Consider the following 20711-nt stretch of genomic DNA (forward strand, 5'->3'; position numbering starts at 1 on the left):
ACTGACTTCTTTCATGTATCTAGCTAAATACCAGCTGTTACTATAATCGTGCTAGCATAGCAGAACCTGTTCGCTCCATTCCTCTCTGACTCTTCACAGTACAAGCAGGACCCTCAAAGTGGATGGCTATTATTTACCCGAGCAATATTCTCAAAACACTTGCGGAGATGAGGCTGCACAGCTGTGGGGTCTTTGGTCTGAGATAGTATTTCTAACAGCTCATCATCAGAAAGGAAGTAAAATCTGCAAAGAAAGAAGACTGGTGTTTTGTTCCGGGTCTCTAGCTTTTCTGCCAGTGAAAGCACTCCAAGATTAAATGCTGAAAATGATATTTAAAACTTTGACCATAATCCTAAAACACTTACTTCAGAGTAAAATCACTTTGCTAGTGGCTGTTATTGGGTGACTGAGGCAATTTTCTCCCTGAAAGAACCTGGGTGCACTAGACCCTCAAAAACACACACCATAGGATCCATATTCTCCCCACTGGACATTTCCTGAATTCTAACATATGGATTTTATCAAATGCAAGTCCTACTTAGAGTAGATCCGCAGAAATTATTGGCTCTAAGACCTGTTGTCCCTTTGCTGCATACTGAAGTAGTATGTTGAAGTTCAGCCTCAATTAATAGAATTACCTTGGGAAAGCTCCTCTCTTGGTCTCCAAGTATTCACTTAGGCCTTTCTGCACCAGGTCAAGTAGCTTATTACATTCCCGCAGCTTTTCCAGCAGCCTGGGATCAGGACACACATTAATCACCTGGGAACAGCATGACCAACAACTGTTAGTTCTGCTGGCACCTGAATAGATTAGTTGCAGGAACATATAGAAGCAAAGATGAGCAACTTTTAAAAATGTAACAGACTCTGTGTTTTGCAGCCAAGCATTGACATAACCTCACCTCTCTGTTCTCATCAGCATTTTTCATGATTTTTTTCCATGACCTCTCCATAGTTTGGTAGCGCTTGCTTTCCACTGGCAATTGTCTGTTGATGTCTTCTGAGCTGAAAATGGGCTCCAAATACAACCAGGAACGCTGGCATGTCAGCCATTCTTCCAAGACATCCTGACAGGAATGCATGCACATCAGGAAAAGCACACCAACGGGCACACCAATACATATTTACTCAGATTTAATTCCGACTGAATTAAATTGAACTGACTCCCAAGTAAATGAGTATAGGGCAGGCATCCCCAAACTCGGCCCTCCAGATGTTTTCGGACTACAACTCCCATCATCCCTAGCTAACAGGACCAGTGGTCAGGGATGATGGGAATTGTAGTCCAAAAACATCTGGAGGGCCGAGTTTGGGGGTGCCTGGTATAGGATTACCACCTAAAGGAATTGGTTCCATTATTTATGTTCTGGGCTCAAACTGAAGATCTCTAGGGGAAGAGTCTACAAATTATACATGTTAATATTACAAATATTAGAGTATCTGGATTTTCTTTGTAGTCTGAAGTATTCAAGCTATTGCCTACTCCATTGGTATCACAGTAAATGTCCTAATATGAAAAAGAAAGAAAACTGCAACTCTCCAGAATGATCCTTGGGCAGGTTCAAGTCTAGTTGAGTCCAGTCTAGTTGTAGTCAATTGAGCCTCGGTTGCACAGGGGATAACTCTAGATGATCTCAGTGACTGAGCTAAGATATAAGGGCTCAGATGGTCCTCTCTTCTTCTTCTTCTTCTTCTTTTTTTTTTTTTGCATCTTGAGCCAAAGTTGTTCAGGGCTTTGTAGCTCAAACAACAGCCTTGAACCTAGTCCAGTAGCATATGGACAGCCAGTACAGAGGTGTCACATGCTGTTGGCTATCTGCCTCCATCAGTAATTTAGCTCCTGCATCCTACACGAGCTAGAGCTTCCAGACCAGGCCCAAGAGCAGCTTCAAATAGAGGGCATTGTTGTAATCCACTCTCAGGGTGACCAGAGCATGCACTATAGGGGCTGAGTTATCCCACTTCAGCTGTTGCTGGTCTACCAGATGAAGCTAGTAAAAGGCACTCCTAGCTGCAGGTTACTTGGGCCTCTAATGAGAAAGATGCATCCAGATGTACCTCCACACTACATTTTGGCTCCTTTAGAGGGAGTGCAGCTTCACCCAGAACAGGCAAGTAGCCTATATTTTGGACACAGGAACCACCATCCACACAAAAACTCCCTCTTCCCGGGGTTTAAACTCAGTTTTATTGGGTCTCATCCAGCCCACCACTGCATTAAGGCAACAAGCTAGCACTTGCACAGCCTCTCCCGATTCAAATATCATGGAGATGTGGAGCTGCATGCCCTCAGAGTACTGATGGCACCATTCTCCATAACACCTAAGGACCACTCCCAACAGCTTCATATTGATAAGCATCAACGTAAAATCTATTTAGCATTGGAGACAGAATTGTGCCTGATGGGGGGCATGAGAGGAGAGGAGGGAAGCCCCATTGTGCTAGCATAACTATTTAGTTGAATCCAGCCCATTATATTAAAAGAGACTATATTCAAAGACACTTTCACACTAGTGAGTATGTTTAAGACAGATACAACTGGTCTGGTGTATTAGTAAACGTCTCTTCCAGAAACTCAGTGGTAATACATACACTGCAAAGCCATACAGGGAAGGAGTCATATTTTGGTGTTAAGCTTTTTTTTCAGATACATATCATGCAAGAAGAAAGCTGAGTTGCATATTCAACTTACAACATTTACATAAAATATTTGGAATGAAATCCAAATATTTACAACAGAGCACGGCAAAACAAAAAGATGCAAAAACCAATGGAAGGTGCAATTTAGCTCCATTTTGTGTGTGTGCCAAGTATTTGAACAATAACTGAAACATGTCCACTCATGATGATAGTACTTTCAACAGCTGACAACAAATATCAAAAGTTGTAGCTGTAATAAAGGGATTTTGGCTACAATTCTTTTGCAGCACTTTTGCTGTTTAAATCCCACTGAAGCCAAGATGTTGTTAAATTCTTATACACTATAATACTAATAAGAAGCTACATGACAGTACTCAGGTCCTTTTTCTACAAGAAATACTACTGGACTTATGTATTTACTTTCGTGGGAATAACATTAAAACAGCAATGTTAATATGATGGTTTGAGATCTCCTAGTGACAAATAGAATCCATGAGATGTGTTGCTTAATAACTGCCAGTTTGAAAGAAGGCTTTCTGTGGTGATAGGGATATGTTTTCCCAGAAGTGATAGGCAATGCTAACTCAGCCATTCCAGATAACAGAATGTACTCAAGCATCAGAACCTAGTAGAGAATGTGTTGCTCCATGCAAGGATCATCGTGCATAAAAACTAGAATCATGATGATGGTCACACAATTCAAGCATCAATAAATAAGGCTAGGTTGGTTATGGTTATTATGAATTAGTTGCCCTTTATTAAACAAACAGAATTTCTGCTACATTTCGGGAGATTTGGGAAACTTCATTGGAAAAATGATAATTTACATAATTTTTAACTCCATGAGTTTTGGTGATGATAAAAATGATCATGGATTTGTATTGATTCTTCTTATATATAGCACAATAACAGTGGGAAAAATAATTTGAGTTGTGTCATTTAGATGAAAGTGAAAAAATGAGCCTCAACTGCAAAAACTGAATTAAGCAATCAATTTAGATCGGGGGCTACTGCCATAGATCCTTTTTCATTGTTTTTATGAATCTTACTTCTATCATGAATATAAAATTCAATAAAATCTTAATTTTGAACTCTCGATCTAAGGGATGCATTTCATTGCCACAGTTCATACATTTAGGGAATGAATCAGCTGCCCAGTTCTGAGGCCTGCTTGAGCTGAGCCCCTGCTCCTGTGATTTCTCTCCCTCAGGTGGAGGAGAAATCATGCAAGGAATCCAGTCCATATGTTACATCATCTATGTGGCTGCACAGGAATTTTTTTAGGATTAACTCACAGGAACTGAATTCCAGCACCTCTTAGGTGGATGGCATTGCCATTGTAAGAGAATGGGGGAGGTGTTCATGCTGAGTTCCAGGACCTCTTTTTCTATAAAAAATAGCACTGTGGTTGCAGGAAACAGGCCACTCTGCATGGAGAAATTTTGCATGTATGAACTGGGGCACAGTGCTGAACAGTTAGTAAGGCCCCAGACAAATAGAAGCCCTTTAAATAATGTCCTTAGCTGAGAAAACAATAGCTATTCCTTGAGCACATAGCAAGGAATGAGTCACATTTGGTTAACTAGACTAATGGATCACCCACATATCCCTTTAAAACCCTCAAGAGGAGGGGCTCGTTTGGTAGAGAAAACAACAACAACAACAACAACTAGGCACTGTTTTTGAATGTGCCAAGTGTCCCTTCTTAGGAGCCACGCAAAACTGTGAGCCAATTTATGCTTGCTTTTCACACTCCCAGTGAAATTAGCATTTATTATTCAGGGAGAATAACACTTCTCAATTTGGGCTAAATGTGGAACAGTTAGGCTCCAGAAGTCCGATCCGGCTCACATTAAATTAGTTAATGGTCCGAGTGATAGAATGTTCTCTATGAACAGCCGAAGTAATTGCTTGCAGAACGTCCTGGTGTTTGTTTATTTTAAAACCACTTTTTGAAGTGTTGTGGCTTAGCCAGATTCAAAACACCACTTCCTAGACACCTGATTAAAGATGTTCTGCGCTCTTCCAGTCTCATTGGTACTGGCAGGCATACAATCTCTCTCAGAGACAGGCTGGAGGTTCAGAAATTACTTTGCTCTCTGCTCTTCAGATTTCGTGGGCAGACAGGTGTGTAATGAAGTGTCTTCTTCAAAGCAGGCAGCACTGAGACTTGTGTGGACGGTCAAGAAGCCATACAGAAATATAAATGTGTGTCGAAGCTTTCTGAGACTGAGGTGAAGGGCATCTGAGTCCTAAACATTCATAGTGGTGTATCTCTGCCTTCAACCCCAATATGATGGATATACAACTTAACCCCTTTGCCTCTTATCCTGTTGCTTGAGTCAGTAGATAACAATTGCCCATTCTTCTTGTAGCAATGAATCGCTGTAGCAGTTTTAGTAAACTGAGGATGGTTTATATGGCCCTTCATAGTCTTTGTCACCATTCCATTTTCTGTCCCCCTAATATGCCTTAACTACCAAGATAGAAACATTTTATTACAAAGCCTGAAATTACTACTCTGTGGGGAGGTTTTTCTTCTTCAGTAAAAAAAATCTCAATGCCTTCACCATGTGGAAATCCCATATCAGTAAAAGGAGTAAAAAAGAAGGGAAGGCCAGTCACAATTCCACATCCAAATCCACACACAGCGCACACATAATCACATCAGAACAAGCTTGTCACCTGATTCCTTACAGCCTTGGGTTCCATCCCTTTCTCATCCTGAGGCAATCAGAACATACTCTGCAGACTCTGGTTCAAGCGCATAAGGATGGCTAATGCCCATTAATAAAGCAAAAGAATGATAACATAAAAGCACATGTTCTGCATTGTCAAAACACTTCACTAATAAAAGTACTGTACTGTTATTACCTGTTCATTGCAAAAGACCTGCTTGCTTCCATCAGTAACTAAAAGGCTTATTTAAGATATTTGAGTGTAAAAGCTGCCATCAAATTGCTGTAAGTGCGGGTGTGTGCACACAATTTAAAGCACATTAGGGATGGGTGGGAGGGAGGTGCTTCTCTCCCTGCCCCCAAACCAGAATGAGTTCAAAGATGAAACTACACCAGCAAAATTCTTATAATTGTGTGTGAGAGTGCAGCACGGAGGGTAGGTGGAAGAGAGGTGCTGAACCCTCCTGCTTCTTCACTTTTACACCTGAAATGGGTTTTAAACCCTTTCATCTGGTTATGTCTTATCTTGAAGCCTCAGTGGAACAAAAGGAAACTCTGAAAGCCATTAAAAGGTGGCATTCATTTGAATATGTCTTTGGGCCAGAACTACAGTTCTCTTGATGTACAGCTCCACCACCATTATGTCTAGTTTGGCCCTAATCTACTCATATGCCTAATGGTGAGACCTAGCAATTACCGGTACAACTTACAAAATTAGGCTCTTCAGGGCGAACCTGGTCAATAGAGTGACTAAAATATGCAAGGCCATAATTTGTTGTGTATTAAAAAAAAAGTGCCAAAGTTTCAGAGGATGAAAAATTCTCTTTAAATTACTGAAAGAAGTGAAGCCTTGTGGCTATCCAGTCTCATTAAAGTCAGATCCAAAGCTCTGTGTAAACTATAAACTGTACACAGAGCTCCCATGTCAACAGGGTCTGATCTCCGAGCATGTATTGGAGGTATGTATACAAAATTGTCCTCAGCCTATTATCATTCTCACAGCTAAATTGGAGTATCCCCTTTGTTATATCCAATTCCACTTTCAAGCGCACAAAAGAATATAGAAAATTATTACCTGAGTCATCTTTAGCTTATTTTCCCAAGTGTTGATCCTTTCCTCAAATGGCTTCTTAAATGGCGAGAAGGACATGCTTTGAGTCATAACAATGTGGTCATCCAGCAGCTGAGAAGCTTCATCAGGACTCTTCAGAATAAATGTTTCTGTTTCTTTATAGGGAACTACATTGAAGAGGATGTATTCCCATTCGTGCTCCATCTTATCCAAGGCCTGGGAAATGAGAAGCAATAAATCTTTAGTCCATATCGAACAGACTTTGCAAAACACTTGCTTCCTTAAGGTGGCAACTAGTGAAAAGTTAATGGAGGTTAATGATCATGGTAACAGACTGAGGCTAGCTTTAGAGAGAACAAAGGACATGGAAATTACTTTCCATCAGAAAACTTGTTTGGGATAATACATAGACAGACAGGGATAGAAGTAATTGCCAACGAGTTCCTTCCAAGCTCAAGTTATCTAACATTCTCCAGATCTCCCATACATTTCCAACATCATGCCAAATTAAGAAGTACCTATTTTGCTAGCACATTCAGAAAGTCTACCTATTTTTTTAAAAAACATTATTTTTAGCTGACTAGTGATTTTGTTAGACATTTTCTGAAATATTTAGGGCAAATGTTAAAATCCCTGGATATGAGGAACAATCAGAAGAAAAGCATTCATCTACAGAAAACACTGCAGCATAAAGGATGACACTGCAAGGAAGGTCAGACAGAATGGTCTCCTTACATGCTCAATTGAGTATTCCTTCCCAGCAATCTCAGCTATTTTGGCTATGATCTCGATGTGATCCTGAAGCTTCATCTCCAGACAGCGTGCAAACGTCAAATTGGCCTTCGGCCTCACATTGATTTTGATCTCTTCAGAAAGCATCTCCCAATGACGGTTGCGCATACCAGGATTGCGTAGACCTTGAATCAGGGGTATGTATGGTCTGAATTCCTCAATCTTGCCACGGATTTCCACTGCAACTTCCTGGCATGCTTAACAGAAATTAAAAAATGTACCATCAATCAACAGTTCTAAGTTTACATAATATAGTGCAAATCAGGAACACTGTGTGATATCAGAACAGACTCATTGAAATCAACAGATGTAAGTTACTTGTCCACTTATTTCAATGGGTCTACTCTGACTATGACAAGCATATCAGCCATTACCGTATGTGCAGAAACACAAGATTAAATTGTTTGCTTTAGGGAAAGGGTACTGGGCAACACAATGTTACATTATCCAAAGGGAAATGTTGTATGTTGCCCATAATTTGTTCCTTATTTGCACATTTGAATCAATACCATAATATTTTCTGTAATGCATACATTTGCTCCCTTTTAAGTTATAGGAAAGGTACAAGCTCTGCAAAGAATAGGAGATAATAGGTTGTATTCAACATTTGTCAGAGCAAGCATTCATGTTTACCCGATCTCTCCTCTCCTCCCCCTACATGCTGTTCTGGGGGTTCTCCCGACATTCCAGATTTGAAGAAGTGGGGAGAAGAGGCAAGGAAGTTCCACTGTGCCAAGAGACTGCGGTCTACTTACAAAATTAAAAACTGGCAGTGATCTACCCTCATTTGGGGGGGGGGGTCAGGGGTCAATGTTGTTGACCTTTTTTAGGGAGGAGGAAAGCCCCATTTTTAAGGGTTTGGGGGCAGAAAGAGGAACAGTCAATCACCAACAAATCACTGAAGAAACAAACAGCCTCACTAACTGAACTCCGTCTTCTGTTCTGCAAATCGTGCAACAATGGAGGGCAGGGCAAGGGGGCGGGGCCAGAATATATTTTGACAATGCTAAGGGACCCAGCAATTGACCATGATCTACCAAAACCTCCTGGGGATCTACCAGTAGATCACGATCGACCTGTTGGACATCCCTGTACTAGAGCAACAATGAATACAGTCCATCTGCTTTTAAATGATTAAATTTAGCAAACTGTGATGTACGGGTGTGTAGCCTCCGTTTATTCTTGCAATGAAGGACTAACACCACAGCACCGTCTTTGACAAGATCAGAACATTGTGATATAAGAAAAGCCAATTCTGGAAGACTTGCTCTATTACACAACTGTGTATTTTTAATCCTTCTGCTTTGAATGAGTCACCTTCACTCATACATATTCCTTCAACTCCTCCTCTGTTAAGGTTGATTCACTGCAGCACTTAGAACAGAATTAATTGTTTAGAATAAAATACAAGTCAAGAAAAGAAACAAGATTCCCCCACTACAGAGTATTTTACAGTGTTAATATGAAGCCATTGTAAATATAATTTTAGAGAAAGTTTGCAGTTCTACTATATCTTTACAATTTCTGAAATGGTTGCAAGGGATGCTAAATCTGTCAGTTTTGATTTCTCCCCATTTCTCATTTCCCCCCCAATATTAATTTCAGTTGATCCCATTTCTGAATCTGTTTGCTTTTTTTTTTAAATGACATTTCAAGGCTCTGTAGCTACCTGGAATATCCTTGAACTGTTTCACACACTTGTGCATTGTCTTAAAGGACTCGTTGACATTCTTCTCCAGCTGTTCTGCATCAATTGCAGACAGAGGATCATTCATCCAGCTGTCAGCCCAGCGAAGCCAGTCCGATGCTGTAGTCCAGAGATCATAGAAGGGCTGAAAGTCCTTAACCATCCTGGACAGCTTATCGTACTGGAGAAACCAAAAGAATATTACTAATTGCTAATGGGCATATGTTCCACAGAAAAATAACCTGTATGTCTTCCAAACAATTCCAGCATGCCATCAGGGTATACATGTATACAGGGTATACATTCACTAGGTTGTTCTCTCTAAGTCAGCAGGGAGCCTTGAACTGACTTCATGAGAGTACCTTCTGTTTGTCTAGTGGGCAAGGGACCTTCCCTTTGTTTCTTGAGCACAATATGTGACTATACATGTGCCCAGATCACAATAGTCCCAGAGTTTCCATGTGGGTTGGGTCTAGGCTATCTGAAGGAGCTTATCGCCCTATGAGACTGCCTGAGCTTTGAGACCTTCCAGGGACGGTTTTATCTTGGTCCCGCTACCTTCATAGGCACTTTTGGTGAGGACACAAGAGAGAATCTTATTCATGGCTGCTCCCAGATTGCTGAACTCTCTTCCATGGGAGGCTAGGCTGGCCCCCTCTCTGATTTCTTTTCAGCGGCAGGCAAATACTATTTTGTTCAGACAGACCTTTGGCCACTAACTGGCTGTTGTGGCAGGATCTTCTAAGGGTGGGTGCTGTACTTTGTGTGTGTGTGCATGCTTCAAAATGGTTCTAAGTGTTTACAGTGCTGTTTTAATAGTTACTTTTTCGATTTTTACAAATATTTATATTGCTTGTCTGTTTGTAGTGGTATTTATTTTAATTCATGCTGTGAGCCACCTTGGGAGAAAGGCAGGTTATAAATAAAAGTAACTAAATAAATAGGGAAAGAGAGGAGAAAGGAGAACAGACACAAACTATACAAAAGTGCACACAAACCATATTATCCTATGTATAAAGGGAACAAAATCCAGTCATTAAACAACATTAAGTGCCATTGATTATACCTGATCACTCAGAACCATGCGACATGCTTCTATTTGACTAGATCACTTCTTCTCTTTCTGTTTGTTTCAAATATTTTATTTTAGTTAGCCATTATTATTACATAACCACAGAAAGATTCCAACACAATTAATTCTGCTATATTAGAGATCTCACACAATTATTAATACCTATTTAAAGCATAAAAATGCAAACAATGCAAACAATTATTTGGATTTCTCCTTATCCTCTATGGAACAGAAGCAAATACAATGTCTCATTCTTTTTAAAAGTAGCATCTTTAAAATAAAAGATTTTTTTAATAGCATCTTTAAAAATAAAAACAAAAAAACCAACAGCAACAAAAAAAGTGTTAATTAAATACACATTTGGAGTTTTAAGGTTTCAGTAAATGAAATCATTGTATAGAAATTCCTAATCCTCAATAGCTGCTTATTGCTTTTGTGCTGGGAGCCAAGCCAACAATATAGCTTGCAGCCATACGTTTATGAAAGTTTTGAGATCTCTGCCACATGAATTGCTTCATGAATGCCTTGCATCTTCCAGCTCTTCTTGCATGGGCTCTCCCAAAAAACTGAGAATAATTTAATGAAGTGGAGTGGCTAGCATACTGCTTTGTTCTGTGCCAGTTTAGTGAGACCACATGGTTAAAAAATGAAGGTGAGCGACATGGTGGAGTTATAAAGAAAGACTGGCAATATCTGGTGAAGTTTCTGCTATTATCAACAGAGATGCAAAAAGCACAATGAAGGTAGCAAGGGAGTTGGGAACTTACATTAGTCACTGGCACCCCAAAAATCCGTTCCCTGTTGTTGTACAGTAAAGCCAATTGCTGGGAGTCCTTCAAATGCTTCTTAATTCTTCTAGCTTCATTGGCTATCTCATGTGCCCGGTTTATATCACTGTGCGCAGAAAACCCTGCAACAGCAATCTGTGAAAGAAAAGCAGTCATAGCAAGCAGGAAGATAGAGCCCATGATACATAACCATAGATTTGGGAGAGGTGGATAGTGTATTTTAAGATCCTTTAAATGGTCATAAATACTGGATAAAATCCTGCTAATAGCAAGTCTCAGATGGCTATGAGTTTTTACCGTGTAAAGTGGAAACATTTCCCTCTCTCCTGGTCACATTGGAACTTGCTAGCTAAGGATGATAATGCACCCTGAGTAATGGACAATCACCCACAACAATGATCTCTATGTCCCTAGGCTCCATGAGGAATAGACCCGGCTAACTCCATGTGTCAAGCTCTTATTGTAGTTCATCCCCAGCTACCCGCTGATGATAGTTGATACTTAAAGTGAGTGTAGAGGACAACTCTGGTGCCCATTATCAGTACCTGAAGACCATCCAGCCGTTCCAAGAAGTTGGTTTGATCCATGAGCTGAATTTTACGGAATCTTTCTTCATCTTCAATGTGCTGCTGCCTTATCAATTCAATCTGTGTGGTGATCTTCAGAGGCCAGCCGCTTGCAGCCCACCTGACAACATAAAGAGAGTCACACAAATGCACCATGTATCCAATCCTCTGAGATGATCAAAGCTGTAGCTCAGCAACATCTAGTGGGGCACAGGCGCCCCCAAAACCCTGCCTTGCATGTGTGTGCTGAGTCTTACAAATTGGGTGCCTGGGACGCACTATATTACAAATCTGTAATAAAATGCTGACACCCCATGGCAACTCTCAAATCCCTGTGAACACCTTGCACCCACACAGAAATACACAGCCTAACAATTTCAGGCTGTGCAGCCCCCAAATTCACTGGCTTTTCATGAAAAATAAAACAAAATAAAGGCCTCCGGTTTGCTAAAAGCCTCAGAAACAAGAAGGTTGCTTCAATCCCTGGCCCAGAGGCTGGCACCATCACTGGTTCTGCATTTGAATAAGGTAGTTCAGTGGGCATCTTTTCTGGCGGCCTGAAGAGATTTGCTGAAGCCCTTTGATGTGCAAATAAAGCCCTGAGGCAGAAAATATGGTATCTGAAGCCAAAGGTCTTGCTCTGACTGCAGGGCAAATGCCTTGTGCTTACTTGTCATTGAAGTCATCTTGAGTCAAATTGTAGAGGAAATCCTCCATGACTTCGTATTCTTCCATGACCTTACTTATCAATTCCTATGCAATGACAGAAAGAGAGAGGGAGCCGATAAGCAGGGCTTTGCTTGCATGATCAAAATTTCATTCCATCTGTGTTATAATATTGTTGCACACAAAAATGCTGCCTATAAGTCAAATGTCTGGGTATGGTGGTATTCGAGTATAGTGAAAGAGGGACAAGGAATACACTTCTACAGTTATTCTTGGGTTACAACAACACAGAGGATCCAGCAGGCCTTAGGAGTCTCAAGAAGCACTGGGTGAATGTGTTTTCTGTACCCTATTGTTTCGTGAAAAAACTTTAATAAAAATCTTAACACACACAAAAAAAGAAAAAAGCAGCAGCACTGGGTGGAATTCAACATCATGCTGTGGTGAACATCCCATCAGCAGAAGCTTTGCAGGTTACCTGATGGAACAACCCCTCTCCTCTCTTCCTGGGGGTTCTTCGACACCTACTCCTGAGCAAATTTCAGGAGGGGGACCAGGGGAGGAGGGGAGCCCTCATGCAAGGCACATTAAGTGAATCTTGCTCACTGCTTCAGGCTTGAGAACAAACAAGGTACACAAAGCTTGAGAAGTGCCACAGGCCATTGAAATAGTGTATTATAATTCCACTCTGGTTACATTAATATGATACCACCCTGGTATGGTTAAGAAATCAGTGTCAATGGGGGTCACTGTAAGCCCACAAGTTATTACTATGCAAATATTCAACATCTAAAATTTGTACTGAGCAAAAAGCTTTGAAGCAGGTGTGATAAGCAATCCAAACACAGGCAGGCATTTTAACACCAATCCCACCCTAGACACCTGCATGCTCTTTAACAATTCATGACCATGGTTGGTAGGGAGAGAGCTGTCAGCCCAACTTGGAGGCATGATGATTTACACACACATTCATTCACATACTATAGCACTGATGCTTAAAAGGTGTATTGGTGAAATTTCATGCACTGAGTTAAGATCTGCTTTCCAGTGATTTCGTTAGCAAACTATGCATGAATAGCATGCATCTGCTTCTTACATCTGCTCCCTAAAATAATGAACTGGGAATTTGTCAACAGCTGTAGAGTTCCTTAATACCTTCAGTGCTACCTGTCAGGGAACTGCCATCGGAAGGAAGGGAAGTGAAAGGGCTCACACAGGTTGGGAGAGACTCAGCAGCTGAAGAGGGAACCAGTAGGGGGAGAGGAGCTGAGATGAGGGAAAGTGAGCTGGAGGGATGGCTCAGAGACACTTCCAGCGAAAACAGTGGGGAGGTTTCAGGACCTCCTGTAGGGACACCCACTCCTCGCCGGAAACTGTCACGCAGAGAGTCCAGAAGACGTGTTTCCGTTAAGGAGCTTTTATGTTGGAAGCGATTCCGAAAGCAACCACTGTCGGAATCTGCCAGCGACTGACGGAGCCATGTTTAAGGGGCTCCGTTACAGACAGAGGTTTGCAAACTTGACCAAACTCTGAGGGACTAGGATTTTACACACAAGCAGCTCATCGTCCCATCACAGCATTCCGACAGTCTCCGTGAGCAGCTTGTGCAGGAGAAGGCATCATGAGCAACCCAGCCGGAACCGGAGAAGCAGGAGCTGGAGCGGGTCCAAGCCTGGAAGAAAGGTACCGGGTGTTGGAGGTCCAGCTAGCGCTGCAGACGGCGAGGCTTGAGGAGAGGAGGGCTCAGGATGCAGACAAAAAGGGGAAAGACACCCAGCTCGTCAGAAAGGTACCAGGATTGGTGCAGAAGTTTGGGGGGGAGCCCAAAGACTATCATGGCTTTCGGACAGAGATGCAATATGCCCTCAATCTGCAGTTTGATGAATTCCCTGACGAGGAATCACGAGTGGCTTTCGTGATTGGGCATCTTGAAAAGGGGGCGAGAGACTGGGTTAGACCCCTGATGGCAGCGAATAGTGACGTCCTAAAGGACACGATGAAGTTCTTTCGCGCCATGGATCTGATGTTTTCCAGCGATATTGAACAGGGAGTGGTGCGCAGACAGTTAATGGCTTGCAAACAGGGGAGCCGATCTGTCCGTGAGTACTGGACTGAGTTCACCATGTTGATCCATAAATTGGGGTGGGATCTATCGGCGGAACCCATTCAAATGCTCTTTGAAGAAGGGCTTTCTTCGGCTGTGAAAGACGAACTTTCCCGGGCGCCCAGGGCGGAGTCTATGGACCAGCTGACCAAATCAGCGCTGACCATAGGAGCGCGCCAGGAGGCGAGAGCATTGGAGAGGCGGGAAGGGAAGGGGGAACGTTGGAAGGAGTTCCGCATTCCAGACATTCCAGAGCCAACTTTCCCGCCGGCAGAGCCGATGGAAATCGGAACAGCGCGCGCGCGCGCAGTTTCAAAGCCCAGTGAGGGGGGAAAGAAGGAGGGAAAAGGCGCCCGGAAATGCTATCTCTGCCAACAGCCAGGTCACTTTGCCAGAGTCTGCCCCCAGAGGAAGGAATGGCAAGGGATGGTAGGAGCTGTGGAGGGAAGAGAGGAAGAAATACCGAAGCAAGTAAAAGCCAACGCCTGGCTGCCACCGTCGGGGCACAGCAGCCAGGCCAAAGAGCAGTGAAAGTGCCCACGCCAGAACCTCCTAAACCCGCCCTAGTGATAGAAGTGGCGCTAGAGCTGCCAAACGGACACCCTCTAAAGATAAAGGCGCTGTTGGACTCAGGCAGCTCCTGCAATTTCATGAGCAAAGAGTTTGCAGCTGAACACCAGATACAGACGATCCCTTTAAGCAACCCCCTGCAGGTGACCACGATCGATGGCAGGGAGCTGTTGGGAGGAGAAGTCAGCTTGCAGACCGTCCCAATGATAATGAAGGTGGCAAGGCACACCGAACTGATAGCGTTTAATGTGGCCACCTTGGGAGGAGCTCCCATTATATTGGGGATGAGCTGGCTAGCGTTACATGATCCGCTGGTGGGCTGGAATCAGAGAGTGGTTTCTTTTGGTTCAGCACATTGCTTAGAACACTGCAAAGAGGGAAAGGGTTTGGCAGGGGCCCAAGCCACCCTAGCAGGGACTGAAGTAACGGAGAACGTGAAGGTACCACGACAATACGCAGATCTCCGTGACGTCTTCAGCGAAAGGGAAGCTGACCAACTACCCCCGCATAGACCCTTTGACTGTCAAATCAATTTACTCCCTGGGGCACAGCTCCCTGTAGGCAAGCTGTACGCCATGTCAGACAGAGAGATGCAGGAGCTAAGAGAGTTCATTGACAAGAACCTGAAGAGAGGGTTCATCAGAGAGTTCAGGGCGGTGGGGGGCAGCCCAGTGTTTTTTGTGGATAAAAAAAACACGAACAAGCCGAGGCTTGTGTGTGACTTCAGGGCCTTAAATGCAGTGTCAGAACCAGTGGCTTTCCCTATGCCCAGGATTGACGACATTTTGACAAGGGTCAGGAAGGGAAAGATTTTTACTAAACTGGACCTAAGGGGGGCGTACAACCTGATACGAATAAGGAAGGGGGATGAATGGAAAACCACCATGTTCACCCCTTTGGGGGCATTTGAATATTTAGTTATGCCCTTCGGCCTACAAGGAGGCTCCGCGTGCTTTCAATCGTTTATGAACCACGTCCTGGGGCCTTTGCTTTACAAGAATTGTGTGGCCTTCTTAGACGACGTGTTGGTGTATTCTGAGAATGAGGAGCAGCATGTGAGAGACGTCAGAGAAGTGTTGAGCAGGCTGCAAGCCAACCAGCTGTGGGTGAAACTGGAGAAGTGTCAGTTTCATACCAAGGAGGTGGAATTCCTGGGGTATCGCCTGTCAGACAAGGGATTGGCCATGGATCCCGGCAAGGTCCAGGCGGTGCTGGAATGGAAAACACCCAAAACAAGGAAGGATGTGCAGAGGTTCCTAGGATTTGGGAACTTCTATCGTAAGTTCATCCGAAACTTTGCCCACCTGACGGCGCCCATTACGGACTGTCTCAGCAGTAAGAAGAAGTTCGTTTGGACTGAGGAGGCGGAGCGAGCATTTGAGGAACTAAAAAGGGCCTTCGCCTCGGAACAACAACTCCTGCATGTGGATTTACAAAAACCGATGAGAGTGGAAACTGACGCATCAGACAGAGCGATTGGGGCGGTGCTTCTGCAGCCAGGGAAGGAGGAGTCAGAGTGGAGACCGTGTGCCTTTTTTTCGCGAAAGCTGAACAAATCCGAGAGGAACTACACGGTGTATGACCGAGAACTACTAGCCATTCATGAGGCGTTCCGGAGATGGAGGCACCTGCTAATTGGCGCACAACATAAGGTGCAAGTGTGCACTGACCACAAGAACCTAGAGTATTGGAGGACGGCACGAGTGCTCAACCAACGGCAAGTGAGATGGGCCCAGGAGTTCTCCAAATTTAACTTTGAGATTTGTTACGTGCCAGGCCCAGAGAACATTAGGGCGGACGCTCTCTCACGCAAACCTGAATATTTGGAGGGGGAGGGAGCACCCAAAGAGAGACATGTCATTCCAGAGGACCGCTGGGTGTGTGGGGCGGCATTGGTGGGACAAAGAGAACTGGTAGAGGAAACAGAGAATGATGAATACGCCCAGAATAAGCTCAGAGGTCTTAGGGGTGAGGGAGAGGAACCAGGGGGTTTCGAGGAAAGAAATGGAGCTTTGTATTACAAAGGGGCACTGTATATCCCTGAAGGAGACTTAAGGGGGAGGGTACTCAAGCAGTTGCACGACAGCCCCACGGCGGGGCATTTTGGACAACACAAAACCATGTGGTTGGTCACCAGGGAATTTTGGTGGCCTAAGGTGAGGGAAGATGTACGGGAGTATGTAAGAGGGTGTGAGCAATGCCAGCGAGCCAAAGGGGAGAGGCGGGCACCGGCGGGGCTATTAGAACCCTTACCAACCCCAGAACGACCTTGGGAGGCAGTGTCGATAGATTTTATGACTGATCTGCCGAAGTCCAAGGGGAAAACAGCCATCATGGTGGTGGTAGACCTACTAACAAAGATGTGCCACTTTGTAGCCTGCTCGCATGCAGTCACGGCGGAAGAGACAGCGAAGTTATTTGTAGAACACATTTTTAGGTTGCACGGGGTGCCATTGAGGGTGGTCTCAGACCGAGGAAAACAATTTACTTCCAGGTTCTGGAGGAAGCTCATGAGCTTACTGCAGGTGGAGGTCAACTTTTCGACTGCCCGGCACCCTGAAACCAACGGGCAGGCGGAAAGAGCAAACGGTGTCCTCCAGCAATACCTGAGGTGTTATGTCAATGACAGAGAGAATGACTGGGTAGAAAAGTTGGCGCTGGCGGAATTTGCCTACAACAATGCCGAGAATGTGTCCACAGGGATGAGCCCCTTCTTGGCTAATTATGGGTGTCATCCCAGGGGTTTCCCAGGGGGAGAAGGGGAGAGATGGAGCGTCCCGGCAGCCGAGCATTTTGTAGAAGAAATGGAAGCAATCCATCGTCAGCTCCAACTCAACTTAGAAAGGGCGAAGGAAGAATACAAGAGGCAGGCAGACAAGAACCGAAGGGAAGGTGAAACCATAAGGGTGGGAGATAGGGTGTGGCTGTCAACCCAAGGGTTGCCGTTCAAAGGAGGTTGTAAGAAATTAAGACCCAGGAGATTGGGTCCCTTTGAGGTCATTCAACAGGTCAACCCAGTGGCTTTCAGGCTCCGGTTACCCAACCACATGAAACTGCACCCAGTATTTCACAGGTCGTTACTGTCACCGTATGAGGGGGGACGAGAAGGGATGGCCACTCGGGGACCGGTGATAGAAGAAAGGGAATGCAGCAGCCATGTGGCAGAAATCCTCGACGCCAGGTGGAAGGGGGATCAGGTGGAGTATTTGGTAGCGTGGGAAGGAGAACCGGAGTCAGAAAACACTTGGGTAATGGCAGAAGATATCAATGACGAGGTATTGATAGAAACGTTCCATCAAAGGTTCCCAAGGAAACCTCAGCCTGTGGAGAGGTTCCGGAGGGAATACTTTGGGACCACCGATGAGGAGGAGGAGTTGGAAGGATTCTCGGACTCGGAAGGGGAAGGGGAGATGGACTCTGAGGAGGAGGAGTACTTCGAGACCAGGAACCGCAACAGGTGGAGAGAAGTGTTCGGGACATCGGAAGATGAAGGAAGTTCATTCCGGGGTTTTGCCTCCTCACCGCCCGTAGAGGAGGGGGCGAGAGGGGATGAAGGGGGCCCTGGAGGGGAGGTGGATGTCAGGGAACTGCCATCGGAAGGAAGGGAAGTGAAAGGGCTCACACAGGTTGGGAGAGACTCAGCAGCTGAAGAGGGAACCAGTAGGGGGAGAGGAGCTGAGATGAGGGAAAGTGAGCTGGAGGGATGGCTCAGAGACACTTCCAGCGAAAACAGTGGGGAGGTTTCAGGACCTCCTGTAGGGACACCCACTCCTCGCCGGAAACTGTCACGCAGAGAGTCCAGAAGACGTGTTTCCGTTAAGGAGCTTTTATGTTGGAAGCGATTCCGAAAGCAACCACTGTCGGAATCTGCCAGCGACTGACGGAGCCATGTTTAAGGGGCTCCGTTACAGACAGAGGTTTGCAAACTTGACCAAACTCTGAGGGACTAGGATTTTACACACAAGCAGCTCATCGTCCCATCACACTACCTGATGAAGTGTTTTTGTAACTACCAACTTGCATCTGCATCTGCTAAGAGAATTTGATTTATTCAAAGCAGCCCACAATTACTGTTCTGGTCAGGATGCGGTACTGGATTAAAAGCTCAGTGATCTACCCATTATCTACTTCACTCTAATAGTTTGATGCCACACATGCAGTCACTTCTTACCTCCTGCACTTTCTGCTTCTCAGGGATTCCTTTCATCCACTCCCGCAGCTCAGCCAGCTCCTCAATGCTGTTTGGTTTTTCATAAATTTTTCGGCTGATGGCTTTGAAAGCTTCACAGATCTGCAGAAAGAAGTGATGACTCTCTGAATGATAATATTTAAACAAATAGTGAAATCATTTTATATAACTCAAAAGTAATTATAAGAATTCAACATTCCTTTAAAAACAACAACGACGAAATACGGAAGGACATTGGGCATACGGAAACAGAGAGATTCTGACCAGGACAACATCACACCATGTACTTTTCTTAACTAAATATTAGGCAGGGAGGAAACATGGGACGGAGGCAACCAAATACTCATTGGAATGTGTCCCTGAACATCAGCTGTGCAGGTCTTCATCTAAAGTCATCAAGACGATTGGGATGATTGGGATGGCATTGGGGATTAATAAAATGAGAATGGTGTAGCAGATTAGAAATGCTATAAAGAATACTGAAAAAGAAGGTTTTTGCACATGAGTATGTTTGAAAGTGGCAATAGGAGAACCATAAACCTTTTTATATGATGCTCTTCCTGCACTGACACATTTGTGCAGAAGCACTTGACTTAACCGGCTGTTAGATCTCACACTAGAACAATCCCCAGCAGTACATATATTTATATACACATGCTAAGAAGAGTTCAAAATTGCTGTTATGACTGCAATTCATTTCTTTTCCTTGTAACTTCTTTGCAATTGTAAACTTCCAGAAACAGCTACAGAATTACTCCTCTGGATGAGTACCAAGTATGAAACTCACATCTTCCACTTGCTCATGTAAATTCTTAGCCAATATATCCAGCATAGTGGTGGCCAACGCTTTGCATTTCTTGGAAAGGTTTTGCCGTACGCCTTCAACGCTGAGATGAAAGGGGCCAATCACCATGCTACCGGGCAAGCTGTTGTCCAGCAACTCCTTTTCTGCCATATGCTTGTTAACGATCTCTCTCACCTCTTGAGCAGGAGGGCACTGCTCCAGATATGGTCTAGAGAAATATAGAATTATTATTAAGGGAAGACTCACCACCATAACACAGGTAAAGACAGGCATACTGCATACTGTGCCAGAATATGATTTCCCACTTACAGCAGGAACATATAATTTATAAACGGCAAATGTAACCAGTGAAAGGCTTCAAGGCCATTCAACAAATCTGCCCTTGCAAAAGCCCTTGGAGATTAGAGGAAGGAAGCTGAGTCTGTTGTGCTGCAAGATCCACAGTCGGAGGATTACTAGTTGCTGGAAACTGCAGGAGGGCGGAGTGCTCTTGTGCTCAGGTCCTGCTTGTGGGGTTTCTCACAGGCATCTGTGTGGCCACTGTGAGAACAGGATGCTGGACTAGGAGGGCTATTGGCTTGATCCAGCAGGCTCCTCTTACGGCCTTATGATTGCTCTGACTAAACACAAGGTGGTGGTGGTGGTAATGGAGAGGTCTTTGCTTCTAGCACTTAGGAATGAAGAAAGATATAAACACCTTCAGGGTAGAATGGCAGTTTTTAAAAACCCAAGGGTTCGTAAGGCCAGATTTACATACTATGCTCTTAAGATTTTGAAGTACACTGTTAAAATGTAAGGTGTGAATACAAGAAACAGGAGCAGATGTTGCTTCTTGTTCTCTGTTACGTGTATGCTTGGAGGCACCTAGATTTGTTACCTTAGGTATGTAAAAGCCCTAAGAAAGGAAAACAGGTAGCCAATGACCACACTGATGCTAAAACAACAATGTACAGTAATCTGTTTCCCAATGTACCTCACAGTACCATGGGCACAGTCCTAAGTTTTCTTCCATGAACAGAACATCATCCTCCCAAATGGGGTTTTCCTACTTCCTTTCCTGAAAATCACTTATGGGGACTGGG

The 20711-nt window shown here is 44.1% G+C and overlaps 1 protein-coding gene across 5 annotated transcripts in view; it reads right to left on the bottom strand.

Moving 5' to 3' along the window:
• Positions 1-20711, bottom strand: part of DNAH1 (dynein axonemal heavy chain 1) — a 123157-nt gene that overhangs the window by 65983 nt on the left and 36463 nt on the right. For all 5 annotated transcript variants that reach the window (XM_080995344.1, XM_080995346.1, XM_080995345.1 and 2 more), the window contains 11 exons: positions 19612-19837; positions 18807-18926; positions 11966-12048; positions 11275-11416; positions 10709-10864; positions 8852-9050; positions 7126-7379; positions 6394-6606; positions 903-1067; positions 639-760; positions 138-243 (listed from right to left, as the gene is read on the bottom strand). In XM_080995344.1, coding sequence (XP_080851470.1) covers positions 138-243; positions 639-760; positions 903-1067; positions 6394-6606; positions 7126-7379; positions 8852-9050; positions 10709-10864; positions 11275-11416; positions 11966-12048; positions 18807-18926; positions 19612-19837 — 1786 coding nt within the window. The remainder of the gene's footprint in view (positions 1-137; positions 244-638; positions 761-902; positions 1068-6393; positions 6607-7125; positions 7380-8851; positions 9051-10708; positions 10865-11274; positions 11417-11965; positions 12049-18806; positions 18927-19611; positions 19838-20711) is intronic.

This window comes from Podarcis pityusensis (genome assembly GCF_964106645.2).
Source record: "Podarcis pityusensis genome assembly, chromosome: 2".
NCBI lineage: Eukaryota > Metazoa > Chordata > Lepidosauria > Squamata > Lacertidae > Podarcis > Podarcis pityusensis.